Below are 13,314 nucleotides of genomic sequence, written 5' to 3'. Positions count from 1 at the left end.
AGACATGCTTCTTTTTTCGACATACTCAGAAACTCATGGCAGGCCGGATTGAATTATCGGGCTGTATCCATTTGACATGCTTGAGTTACACGTTTTTGCATTATTGATTTATTGGGAGGTATTTAGTTCTGTAGTTGACATTATGATTTTTTATATTTTTGTGACATCGAAGCTTTTTTGCTTTGACTCGCTCGTTTTTTTTCTTGCAATATAAATATTTATCTTTATATACTGTTATAGATGTATTTATTTAATAAAAAGGTGAATCACTTTTACTATCTGATATCGGTTTATTGTAATCATGAACGTACTCAACGTGGGATGGTTCCATTTTTCAATAATCATATTTCCAAGTAGAATGAATCGGGGTCGATCGATCAATACTACCATGTAGTTACTTGGATCGTATCGATACCGGAATTCATAGTACTGGCCATCACTAGCATCTCAGTAAATTTTGAGCCCATTGATAAAAATAGGCCGTCCTCCCACGGGAAGTGATGACGTGCGCAGCTTGCCTGCATCAGCAACCCCAAGTCTCCTTCCTGCTCACACTGCAACATCGCTAGAGGGTAAAATGTGCGATAGGGGGTTGCAATCGGTGGTTACCAAGGCAACGCGTGCAGTGTGACGCAGGTAAGAGCGGCGGAAATGAAGGAGGGAGATGATTGGTCGGGAACTGCAAAAATAGAAGAGGAAGGAGAGGATGGCATGACACCGACATAGGATGAACTGAAAGCCACATATACGCAATGCAGATTCATGAATAAAGTCCCCACAAATAAGAATTTAGTCAACCACCAATTGTGCAAATTCTCCCACTTAAAGAGATTACAGATGTCTAACTGTCAACATGGGTAAACCTCAACTATGAGAGACAGAATGTGGAAAAAAGAAAAAAATTCACATTGATTTTTGAATAATTTCCAAATTAGATTTGAAAATAAGTATTTGTTTTCTGCAAACAAGCAAGATTTCTGGCTTTTAATGAGGTCTAACAAGGCTCCACCCGCAGGGTTGGGTAGGGTTACTTTAACTGGATTACTTTTAATTACTTTTGGATTACTCCAATACCAAATATGCTTATAAAAGACAAAATAAACTAAATAGGAATACAATTATGACTCACAACACGTGGTAAGCTTTCTCTCCTGGCTTTGATCTCTTGGATCTCCGGCAAAACTAACATAAAGTGCGACAGAAACTAAATGAAAATAAATCCAAACAGCTTGCCAAGATCATTTTTGCCGTTCCATGTGTTCCGTTACTCCCCAAGCCTGCACAAAATTGAGTAATTTTATTCATATTTAGTTTCTTTTGTCTTTTATTAGCATATTTGGTATTGGAGTAATCCAAAAGTAATTGAAAGTAATCAAGTTTAAGTAACACTACCCAACCCTGTCCACCCGTTACCTATATTAATAACGCCGGTTTTAACTGATTACCGGTATGAAAGCAACATGTCCACAACCTCAGTCAGCCACTCCAAACTCCACGATGGCCAAGACCAAAAGCTGTCGAAGGACACCAGAGACAAAACTGTAAACCTACACCAGGCAGGGAAGAGTGAATCTGCAATAGGTAAAACGATTGAGGTAAAGAAAATAAACTGTGGGAGCAATTATTAAGAACTGCAGGGCCACTGATAATATCCCTTGATCTGGGGCTCGAAGCAAGATCTGTCACAGTGGTATCAAAATGATAACAAAAACAGAGAGCAAAAATCCTAGAACCACAAGGGAGGACCTAGTGAATTACCTACAGAGAGCTGGGATCACGGAAACAGAGGCTACTGCCAGTAAAACAATTCGCCTCCAGGGACTCAAATCCTTCACTGCCAGACATGTCCCTCTGCTAAAACCAGTACATGTCCAGGCCCGTCTGCGTTTATAGAGCAATAGGGCATATGGAAAATCCAGAAAAGTGGAAGAATGGGTTATAGTCAGATGAAACCAAAATATAAACTTTTGGTAAAAACGCAGGTTCCAGTGTTTGGAGGAGAAAGAATACTGAATTGCAGCTGAATAACACCATACCCACTGTGAAGCATGGGGCTGGAAACATCATGCATTGGGGCGGTTTTTCTGGAACTAGGACAAATGATCTTGGTAAAGGAAAGAACGAATGGGGCCATGCATGGAGAGATTTTGAGTGAAGATCTCCTCATCAGCAAGGGCACTGAAGATGAGACTTGGGTGGGTCTTTCAGCATGACAATGATCCCAAACACACAGCTAGGGCAGCAAAGGACTGGCTCTGTGAGAAGCGATTTAAGATCCTGGAGTGGCCTAGCTAGTCTCCAGATCTCAACCCTTTGGCAAATCTGAGGAAGAAGTTGAAAAAAAGTGTCGCTCAACGACAGCCTCAAAACATCATTTTTCAAAAGGAGATCTGAATGGAGGAATGGGCCAAAATACCAGCAATAGTGTATGACAACTTTTTACCTGTTTTTCCCTAAAATATGTCCATAAATATATTGAGATGAACTTTCGGTATTGGCCAAATACTTATTTTCCACTATGATTTGCAAATACATTTCTGAGAAACTAACAACCGTGATTTTCAGTTTTTTTTTTCACATTCTGTCTCTCATGGTTAAGGTTTACCCATGTTGACAGAAGGCTCTCTAATCTTTTCAAGCAGGAGAACTTGCACAATTGGTGGTGGTCGAAATACTTATTTTCTTCAATGTATATTAACAATTTAAAGATTGTTGAAGTATGTTGGCATGCTGCCACCTTTGTTGTCAGGGTAGACAGTGGAAAAGGGGAAAGGAAATATATAGCTTCTGATTTTAAATAATAATAATAATAATAATTTCCTTTGTATTGTCATTCTTTGTAAAGCACCACTGTGTATTATTTTGCCACTAGATGTCGCTGTATTGTGAAGTGGGACCAAATAGAGTTCTGGAAAGAACAAGGACGAACACAAATCATTCGAAGTGACCAAACCCTACTATTTTCTTGTTTAGCCTTTTTTAGGTTTATGATTTTGGGTACTCGTTGCAGCAAAATCTTTACGTCAGCTCCCTCTAGGTGAGCATACTCACCAACAAGTTTTACACAATAGACTACTGATTTCTTCCCCTTAAAAACCCCTACCTTTTTTTAATGAGCTAATGCTAATTGAATCACTTTACTGCCAGCATCGCTGAGTAAACTAATTCACAGTATGTTGTAATTGTGGTCTGTGCAGCCCTTTGAGACTCTGTGATTAAGGGCTATACAAATAAATGTAAATGATCTGCAAGGGTCCCCACAATTGGACATACAAACCTAGCAACCAATGGGTGGGGACTCTTATTAGAGCAAAGATTGTCCTGGAATTTTCCCACTTGGATGATTGGAGCAAAATACCTCATTGACTGTGTTTTACTGAAAAATTGACACTTCAAATGATCACAAGCTCTTTAAAAAAACGGATTAGACTACCTTACGCTATAATGGCCTGAATAACTGTTTATTTCATTATTGTAATTCAAATGACAAGACCTGTGAAAAGGTGAGATCTGTTCCTTACTTTAAAACTAAATCTTCACAGATAAAATTACTTTCAGCAATTATATGCACCGCCTATCCCCAGTAGGGTCACAGTGGTGCTGGAGCCCATCCCAGCTGTCTTCAGGCAGTGGGCAGGGGACACCCTGAACTGGTTGCCAGCCAGTTGCTGGGCACACAGAGACGGTCAAACTCACTCGCTCAATCACACCTAGGGACAATTCAGACAGGCCAATTAACCTGACATGAATGTTTTTTTTTGCCCAGAGGAAACCCACGCAAGCACAGGGAGAACATGCAAACTCTGCACAGGAAGGCTGGTAGCTGGATTTTATCCGATGACCTCAGAACTGTGCCGCAGACGCACTTACCACTCATACGCCGTGCCGCACATATACAATTTGTAGCAGCCCTTGGATCCCCAAAGAGTCAACTAATGCTTAGGGGGTTCTTTTTTTAGTTGGAACGATCAGGTTCACCAAAGCACCATGAAAAATGTGTGTCAGGGTGTACAAACATAAAACCAAGTCAGCTCACGGTCTTCACAATACAAACACAACTCCGCATCACTATCCAAACAAGCGTTCATTCATCAAAGTATACATGACAATGCCAACTCACAATGCTTCAAAGATACAACATTTCAATTAGACGAATAAGCAAACATACCTTACTGCGCTCACCAGGGATGTTCAAATATTCGTGATGGTTTTTGTTCAGTCTTTTTCGTGCCAATGAAAACGTTAAAGCCGGAGCCTGGAGAACAAATCTTTTGTGGCTCAGGCTCAAACCAAGTAGCTTCCTAATTAACAAAACCTGTGGGTTCACCTATACCTGTCCCCCTCTTCTATAGCTACGCCCTCACTCAAGGACAAAATTCATTCAACACCCATACCCATCCAAGTCCATACACACAATTTCTCTTTTGTTTAAGCACACAAAATAGAAGCATTATTTCAACATTTAAAGCTTGATTTTTTTTTAAGACAGAAGAAAAAAAATAGTATTACTCAAACAAAACACAAGGACGAATGTGGTTCTTTACAAAATTATTTTATTACATTCATAACCAAAGAAGTTGCCCAGAAGTTCTAGCAAAGCACGTAGCGGTAAGAATGGGAGAAGCTGTACACAGGACGCACACAAACACTTTGTCAGTTGCCCAACGCCGACCGCACTGAAGGTAAATACGTTGGTATCCCCGTTTGCGCTATTTTGTGACATATTTACAAAAGAACTTTGCTTGCACTTTGTTTGGAAACCATTATTTAGGACAAAAATGACAGACAAAATAAGCCACAACACTTAGGTAACTGTGGGTGGGAGTCGAAAGTGGTATATTTAAATTGATATGGGACACGGACTCTAACATATTTCATAAATTCACACAGCAAAATTAAATGCGTTGAAGAATTATCTTTTGTCTAGGGGGTTGGCGGTTTGTTGAATTTAGACTTGGAATAAATTGTCCCTTGCCAAAAAAATAAAAATATTCTTGCTTTTATTGCTCTTTGGGTCAAAAAGGTTCCCAACCCGTGATTTACCATATTAAAATGAATCATGTTGAGAATTCTATCTATCTATTTACCTTGGTCATATCCCTCAAGAAGGGTGACCGACAGCAAGACAAACACATACAATAACAAGGAAAAAAAAGGAAAAAAATAAAGATAAAAAAAGTAAGAATTTTACAATTACCGTATTTTCCGCACTATAGGGCGCACCCCCAAAAAATAGTTTTTGGTCCTATATCTTCCATAGATAAGGCGCACCGGATTATAGGGCGCTACTATGGGAATGTCGACAAAACAGTCAGATGATTCAGTCAAACTGATTACCCCCTTAACATTCCCAAAGCTTGCAAAGAAGCAAATACGTGTCGTAGACACGTGCGGATGCGGTGTCCGTACGATGTCACTTAAATGCGTCATTTCAAATATCATTCGGAAGGTTAAAGTCTTGGAATTCAAGAAATGCCAACCATTCCTTAGTTTCTATTTTCTTTTTCGCTCGCAACTTTACTGTGCATATGACAATAAACACTTGGAATTGAGTTTAATTCACTCAACTCATCACAGCAACATCAAGATCGTTCTAAAACAAGATACCGGGGAAAATATAAAGCCGCATAACTCGCCTAAGTTCTCACGTTCAATAATAATACGCAATAATAATAATAATAATAATAATAATAATTTCCTTGTATTGTCATTCTGTGTAACAATGTACACAGAACGAAATGTCGATTGCACCTGACCCGTTGTAGCGAGCCGATGCAGCCGCAGCCAACAGAGGGCGCCGCCGACCACTTTTTAAGTCTTAGGAATGACTCGGCCGGGGCGCGAACCACCGACCTCCCAGTCTCAAATCATGGTCTTCTTACAACCGTGAGTGTAGTAAATCCAGGAGAGTAAAATATTTACAAATACAGACTAATGAAACATGTTTCTATATGGCGTACTTTAGCAAGCTTGCTATTCAGTCATCTTTTTCGGCCAATTGCAGGGTTTGTTTTGGCCCTCTAGCGTATCCAAGGCTCCGAATAACTTCAGCCAATAGCGATCAATTTAACAGATGATTGACACATCTTTTTCGGCCAATTGCAGGGTTTGTTTTGGCCCTCTAGCCAATCCGAGGCTCCGAATAACTTTAGCCAATAGCGATCGATTCAAATGATGATTGACACATTGGTTAGCCAATGAAACGCCGGTATATAAATCCCAGCATACACCGCGGACTACTCCACGTTCGGGGGAAAATCGAGTCGGCGGCTGTTGCGCAAGTTGCGAGACCTTGCGAATTTAATATTCAGCCATATATAAGACGCACTGTATTATAAGGCGCATGGTTGAAAAAAATTAAGACTTTTAGGTGCGCCTTATAGTGCGGAAAATACGGTACATTATCCTGCATCTTAATGATCTGCATTCTGTTTTAAGGAAACTAAGGAAGGTTGCACAAGAAGTGGCAATTGCACAAGGTCCCTAAAGCTATTATTTACAAACAAACAAAAAACACATTCAGTATGAACTACAACCGAAAACCCGGCCAGGTCATTGACCATTTATAGGTTTATCATGTTAATATTGGAAACCTGCAAACAAGATTTAATAGGATTTCCGTTTATTCCTTTGACAATTATGCACTGTTTATATCATTGGCACTATTGGCCAATCCTGTCGCTGATCTTGGAATTCAACACCCTTTACGGCAGATCTGATTTTGTAACCTAGGAGATTTAATAAAAGGCTCAGGGAAGGGTTTTTAAACAAGTTAGAATTTCTTAATCAGAAAGCTGGGTTCTTTCCTGTTCTCCTTACAAGATCAAAATCCATTGACGTTTTCTCACCTCATTCAGAGTGTCTACAAAACTATAAACGTATCAACCTGACAATACATGCTCGACCCTTTAATATAGTATATCCATAGGTCTACAACTTCAAAAAAGGGAATGTGCTCTTGTAGCGTTCCTTCACATTTTTCCATTATTGTAGTAAAAATCATGTTTTAATATTGCACCTACAGTTTGTGTTTCATTTGAACATGTCCGATAAAACTCAAAGTTCTCTACTCCAAACAAAAGCTTGTTTATTTCCATGTTTTGTGCCTGAATTACAATTTCGTCATAACAAAACAAAACATTGTTGTTATATTACAGAATTAAAAGAGGGAGAATCTTTACATTTCTTTTAAGCAACAAAAATCTTCACCAAAATCTATGGAAAAGGTCTTCATGGTTGAGGACAGCCAGTCAACAACTCTGCTATTCTGCACCATTAACAAAAAATACGCAGAGTGGTCTCCACAGAATGTCGCAAAATAACAGAAATAAAAATGAACAAAAACACCATGTCATCGTGGAGAATAAGGTCAAAATGCAAATTAAGATGCAGCTCTGTGCTGTAACACTCCACTCAAAAAAGCACAAGCTGATCATATACAACCGACACATACCAAATAGTGTGTTCTGGTGTATCGGATAACTTTAACAACGTATAAGGAGTATAAGGAAATTACACCAGTCACCAATACATTTTAAAAACAAATATTCTGCCAGAGCAGAGAATAAAAATTGTAAATCACCACCATTCTGGCAGTAGAAAAAAAAGAATTTAGGGCATCATGTTTCAGGTTTATCGCTTGAGTGCTGACTGCGTGATTACGCAATGAGAAAGAGGTCTCTGCCGTGTTGCGTGACGTAACGGACAAATCATCACGTCATTGCTGGTTCTTTAAGCCTTGTGGTTTGCTGCTTTTTTTATCTGGCTGCTGTTGACCCCGCCCGGTGTCGCCCATTCCACGGCCTCGGCCTCTACCGCCAAACACACCTGTTGGCAAAGGGTTTATTATTTACTAAACAAATTGAAAGTGCTGTATGTAAGCCTGGGTCAATAAAACCGTAATGATTTTTATTGTGATATAATTTGCCACGACACATGAAAACTTTCGCTAAAAGTCGATACATTGTAACTGGAAATACACCCCCAAAAAACTGGAGAAGATAAGAGTGCTTATGCAATGCAAAACAAGTTCCAGACTAACATTCAGCAGAAGAAGATGACGGGGACTAGCCAACCATTTTGCAGAAACCGCAATAGTGCACCTCAAATACAGAGTGCAAGAGAAAGGACAACAAAGTGAAAATGGGCAAAAAAGACAAAGGATAAACATCGGCATACCCACTGAAAGACTTGAAGACAAGAGAAGCCCATCTTCAGCTGTTCGGAGGTATTTTGTAATTGTAGAGTCAGATTAAAAAAAAAAAAAGAGCTGCAGCGCCTATCGCAAACTTTGCAAAAATCATGTGGCCACCAGGACAAATTACGACAAATTTATTCCATCGTTCGAAACAATATCACCCGGAATTAAAACAATTCCCTCCAAACGAGTGCTAGAGGGCCAAGCACCGGGTCGTCGAGTGTTGAGCCCAAACACCAACAGACGCTGATCATAGTGTTTTCCAGCAGTGTGCCATTTTCTTTTGTCCATTTGTTTAACATTGTAAGACACTTTAAGACTTATCGCACATAAAGACTTTAATATGTTCGTTGCCGAGTGTGAATTAAGATTGGTGTAAATATGGTCATTCAATTTTGAGGCACAGAATCTCCCCTACTTAAAACGGTAAATACGAACATTTTTTTCGGGATGTCGAAAAATCTATACCGTCTATATCTATACTATGTCCAGCGCGCTTGATGCGGTTGAGAAAGTGGTAGGATCCCTTTTTCTCGGCCACTTTTTACCACGAAGGAGGACCTCTCGAAGCGCATCTTCCAAAAGTAAGTTAAAATCAACTTAATTTTTATAGACCACATTATTTAATAACATGTTTATTTTGTCTAGCAAAACAGCACGTTACTTATACAAGCCTTAAACCTACTTATATAAACCTTAAATGTACAAAATATAGCACTGAAGCAACAAATTCAACCTACGAACGATCGTCCGTTTGAAAGTAGGGTAGCGTCTACAGTATATTGCAGGTCTACCTCAGGTAATGTGCAATGTTCTGCGTTTTGATTATTAATTTTGTTTGCTTTCAATTTATTTTTAATGTCCCTCATATTTGTGAAATGCTGTGTAGCACTTTGTCATCATGCCTTGTTCTGACGTTAAAGATTGGTTGAAGCAGCATCTGGTTTTGTCAACTTTCACTCAGGGGCAAAAATTAGACTTCAAATGTGAAAGAGAAACACAGATGATAAATATTGTGATTCCAATTTTTGTCATATTTCCCAGGCCTAACTGTAGAATATTGAGTATAATAAAAATACATTCCAAACAACAAAGCACTGCAACAAGAGGTAAGATCTTAGAGTGATTGCAATACAGAGGACAAAAAGAAAGTAAATTAAAAAAAACTAATCAAAGCAGGAAAATTATCCTAATTTGTACTCATTTTAATTGTATTAATGGCTACAATACATTGTGCATCACTGTTGGAAAATCTGTGTCATTCCCTTAAAGCTTAGGCACTTTGTGTTCCTAAATGCCAATATTCAGGGAAGGGTTTTTAAACAAGTCGAGACTAGTGATATTTTTGTTTTTGGTATCACAGGTTCTGTGTTGTTTCAACCTACATTGGTTAGAAGTTGAATTGTAAATAATTAAAAGTTGTATTATTAGTCTTTTATAGCACTTAAGAATTTATCTTTTCATGTGTAGTTTGCTTTTCAGTGATTTTGTGTTGCTTGACTTTAAATCTGCTTAATATAAAAAGGTTAAATGAGTCAAAAGTTCACTGTAGAGTATTAATAGCAATAAGTAGGATAAACTCACCTCGACCTGCTCCTCTTCCTTTGCCCTGCTGTTTATTTTGCTGGGCTCCTCCCCGCCCGCGACCCTTTGACACAACCTCTTCCTTTACCATGTCGATGATCTCGTCTGGGATTCGCAGGTACTTGATGGTGCTTCCTCGGATATAGCACTCAGGCATCCGCCAGAACTTGTCACCATCCTATCATGATGAAAGGTGTGCATCCAGGACAGAGGTTAAAAAAAACGCACCCCATTTCAGACAAAATTAAGACATAAATATATTTTTTCTTGTATTTTATTGTGCTTATATGCAAGAACTAACACAAATTTATGTACGGGGGTGAAGTGGAAAACCAAATATCTATTTAAAAAAAATACTAACACACCATTGACAATTGACTAGATTATCACAAAAATGATTAGGAAATGAGTACTGATATTTTCTAGGTATTGTTATAAATCACACATATCAAAGTCAAAGCCTGCAGGCCAAATCCAGTCCCTAATGTTTTCTTTGGACACTGATATGTTTTTGATTATTCTATTTTTCATCAGGAATCGTTGTGTACTTGTTTTCACTGTACCTTGCTTCTCCTTGCACTTTATTTAGTGTAATTTTGTTAAAGATGGGGGGGATTGTTTGAGGGTTCCTTAACAAAAGTTGAAAGTGTTCTCTATTAGGTATGTGTTAACAATGCCCAAATGATTTAAAAACGCCTTTTTATTTAATTTTCCACAGGACCTATTTGTGATGACGTTACTTCTAACGAAGCTGTTTCGGGTAGAACACATATGGTAGGAGGAATGGAAGGGAGTGTGTGTGTGGGTGGGTGCCCGATAGTGACATCATGCTCGTCTCCGCGTTTTTTTTATGTTAGTGTAGCATAAGAATGGTGAAAGTAAGAGAAGTACTGCTTCAAGTAGTGTCCAAAAGCTACCCCCCCCCCAAAAAGAGTTAATTCAATAAGTAATGCAGGTACTTGCACGCGCACTATGTAAGAGATGGCGGCAACGAGTAAAATGTTCCAAATTCTGTAAACTTCCTTTTAAGAAAAATTCTATTATTTTATTATTTGAAGACGTTTAGCATACCTTAGACATAATATAAAATAGTGTACTGATGGTGCCTGAATAATAGCGGCTTCTTTCACTTAATGTTAATGTGATAGGGATTTTGATATCAAGGTCATTTGTCTTTTTTGTGCTGGTTGAAAATCAAATTGGAAAATAATGCTTTATTTTTCAGATCATTTTAGTCTATATGTGTTAACCTTTCAGTAGATTTGATTAAGTTGACTATAATCAGATCACTTTAAAAAAAAATCAACATTCAATCAGTTAGGCCAATGGTATGTAGCTTTTATTTTTCAAGCCCTTCGATCAGTTTGACTTTGACACCCGTTATTAATAAATGTTTCCGTTACGTTCATGTCGAAGTTCACTACCCATATAGAAATTAACTAGTTTGTATGACAAGACAACTAAAGGCAGCCATACCCGAGACGTGCAAATGACTTCTCGCAAATTGATGTTCATCCAGTTGTCGCAACTAACCAGATGGCCGTTATACGTCTCTCCATTTTTCAACTCCACCAGCTGTTGGAAAAAAAAACATTAAAAAAAGAAACCACTTGCCCTATTGTTTCTATCTTTAAATGAAATTAGATAAGGCACAATTTAAGTTTTTAACCAAGCCTCACCATTGGATGATTTTGTGCAGTCTTCAGCAGGGACAAAGGTAGCTGTGAAACATAAACACTGTTTCACCACGTGTCAACATTCCAAGACTTTATTTTGCATTTTATAGTACTGTATTCGATTTCATAAACAAAATCAGGTATTCAGCTCGACTATATTTGTTGACTTAAAGTTAGTTAGAACTAGCCCGAGCTGTTCTGTAGTGTGGATCTCCGAGCTAACTAGCATCGAGGAGTTTCAGTCGTTGATATGCTCTTGGCGCAAATAAATTAGCCATTTGCCGTTCAGATTTTCTTACATTTCCAACGAGATCCTAACATCTTACCTACCATTTTGATAACCTACAGATACGATTTAAATCCGACTTTCAGACGTTTGTGGAAAGAGAACACGATTTGACTTGACGTTCTTCACCGGTAGATTATTCTTCTTCTTGGAGTTTAACGGCATTTGGCATCCATCTCTTTGGTGTATTACTGCCCCCTATCGCCACATCCTCGTCTCCGTTCCACTTCTTAAATCATGTTCAATGAGTCCCGTACTTCTTAAAAAAATGTAAAAGCATCCTCCGTTGAGGCCTATTGTTCGATCCAGCAATCTTTTCATTGATCATTTCATTACTGCTTCTTCCACCAGCTCTTTCTTTATTTCCTCCCTCTTCATGCAGTCCATTATTATAGAATAGAATAGAATAGAATAGAATAGAATAGAATAGAATAGAATAGAATAGAATAGAATAGAATAGAATAGAATAGAATAGAATAAAATATAATTTACTTTTATTGTCATTCTTTTGTAACAATGCACACAGAACGAAATGTCGATACACCTGACCAGTACAGTTAAACTGTAGCGAGCCGATGCATGCTCAATTGACTCACACAATCCAGTGACATGTTTTCACATCAATTTTAATGTTTTGTTTAGGGCAGTGTGTCCAATCCTTAAACGTGACAACACAATCTCCATTCATCTCCATTCACCATCAACCTTTGCCGTCCTAACATCCCATCCATCCATCCATCCATTATCTGCACCGCTTATCGTCAGTAGGGTCGCGGGGGTGCTGGAGCCTATCCCAGCTGTCTTCTGGCAGTGGACACCCTGAACTGGTTACCAGCCAGTTGCAGGGCAGACAGAGACAGACAACTCACTCGCTCATTCACACCTAGGGACAATTTGGACCGGCCAATTAACCTGACAAGCATGTTTTTGGAATGTGGGAGGAAACCGGAGTGCACGGAGGAAACCCACGCCAGCACGGGGAGAACATGGAAACTCCACACAGGAGGTTCGATCTCATGACCTCAGAACTGTGCCGCACACGCGCTAACCACTGTGCCGCCGTGTTGCCCCCCCCTAATAATCCTTAATTAGCCGCTTGTGTTGCTCTGGTTTATACAGAGGACTGGAGGACTGATAATGTCTTATGTATAGATGTATAAATAAATAAATACCTACATTTAAACGAAGACATTAAAAAATCACACAATACCTACTTATTTGACAGAAATACAACCTCTTTTTTATTTTTGCATTTTTTCAGTTGACAATGTCTGGGTATTATTTGTTATTGCAAATATGTGCAGTCCCTTCTCAAGGTTTCTTCATTTTTCTCATGCTGAGGTTTTTGAGCTGTTCCTTACCCTCATGTAGGTTTTAGATCAGGGGATAGTGTAATAATAGTATGTAGTCTGGACAGCCCTTTGAAACTTTTTGTTACTAAGGGCTATACAAATAAACATGACTTGACAACAGAACCAAGTTGTACCGGTCTCTTATTTGGTTGATTTTGGTTCGGTTGTCACGTGACAGGTTGGAGCTGCCATAGCTTGCGCGTCTACTGTGACGTCACA

At 38.8% G+C, this 13,314-nt stretch overlaps 1 protein-coding gene across 1 annotated transcript; it reads right to left on the bottom strand.

The window, feature by feature from the left end:
* Positions 1-7,062: 7,062 nt before the first annotated feature.
* lsm4 (LSM4 homolog, U6 small nuclear RNA and mRNA degradation associated) lies at positions 7,063-11,933 on the bottom strand. The gene is made up of 5 exons (XM_088350258.1): positions 11,788-11,933; positions 11,461-11,502; positions 11,258-11,356; positions 9,782-9,959; positions 7,063-7,827 (listed from the first exon to the last, which is right to left on the bottom strand). The coding sequence occupies exons 1-5, from the start codon at positions 11,788-11,790 to the stop codon at positions 7,718-7,720; spliced, it is 432 nt and encodes a 143-aa protein (XP_088206384.1). The 5' UTR covers positions 11,791-11,933; the 3' UTR covers positions 7,063-7,717.
* Positions 11,934-13,314: the final 1,381 nt, after the last annotated feature.

The sequence above is a fragment of the Urocampus carinirostris genome, chromosome 12 (assembly GCF_059441175.1).
Source record: "Urocampus carinirostris isolate Australia breed hairy pipefish chromosome 12, RoL_Ucar_1.0, whole genome shotgun sequence".
NCBI lineage: Eukaryota > Metazoa > Chordata > Actinopteri > Syngnathiformes > Syngnathidae > Urocampus > Urocampus carinirostris.
The sequence above is the reverse complement of the archived record's forward strand: the minus strand, read 5'-3'. Positions and strand labels throughout refer to the sequence as shown.

Bases quoted from the DNA above. Each gene is read 5' to 3' on its own strand.
- lsm4 (XM_088350258.1), bottom strand. The intron at 9,960-11,257 runs GTATGGCTGCCT...TCATCATGATAG, and splicing joins AAGTCATTTGCACGTCTCGG to GATGGTGACAAGTTCTGGCG. The intron at 7,828-9,781 runs GTGAGTTTATCC...CTTTGCCAACAG, and splicing joins AGGAAGAGGAGCAGGTCGAG to GTGTGTTTGGCGGTAGAGGC.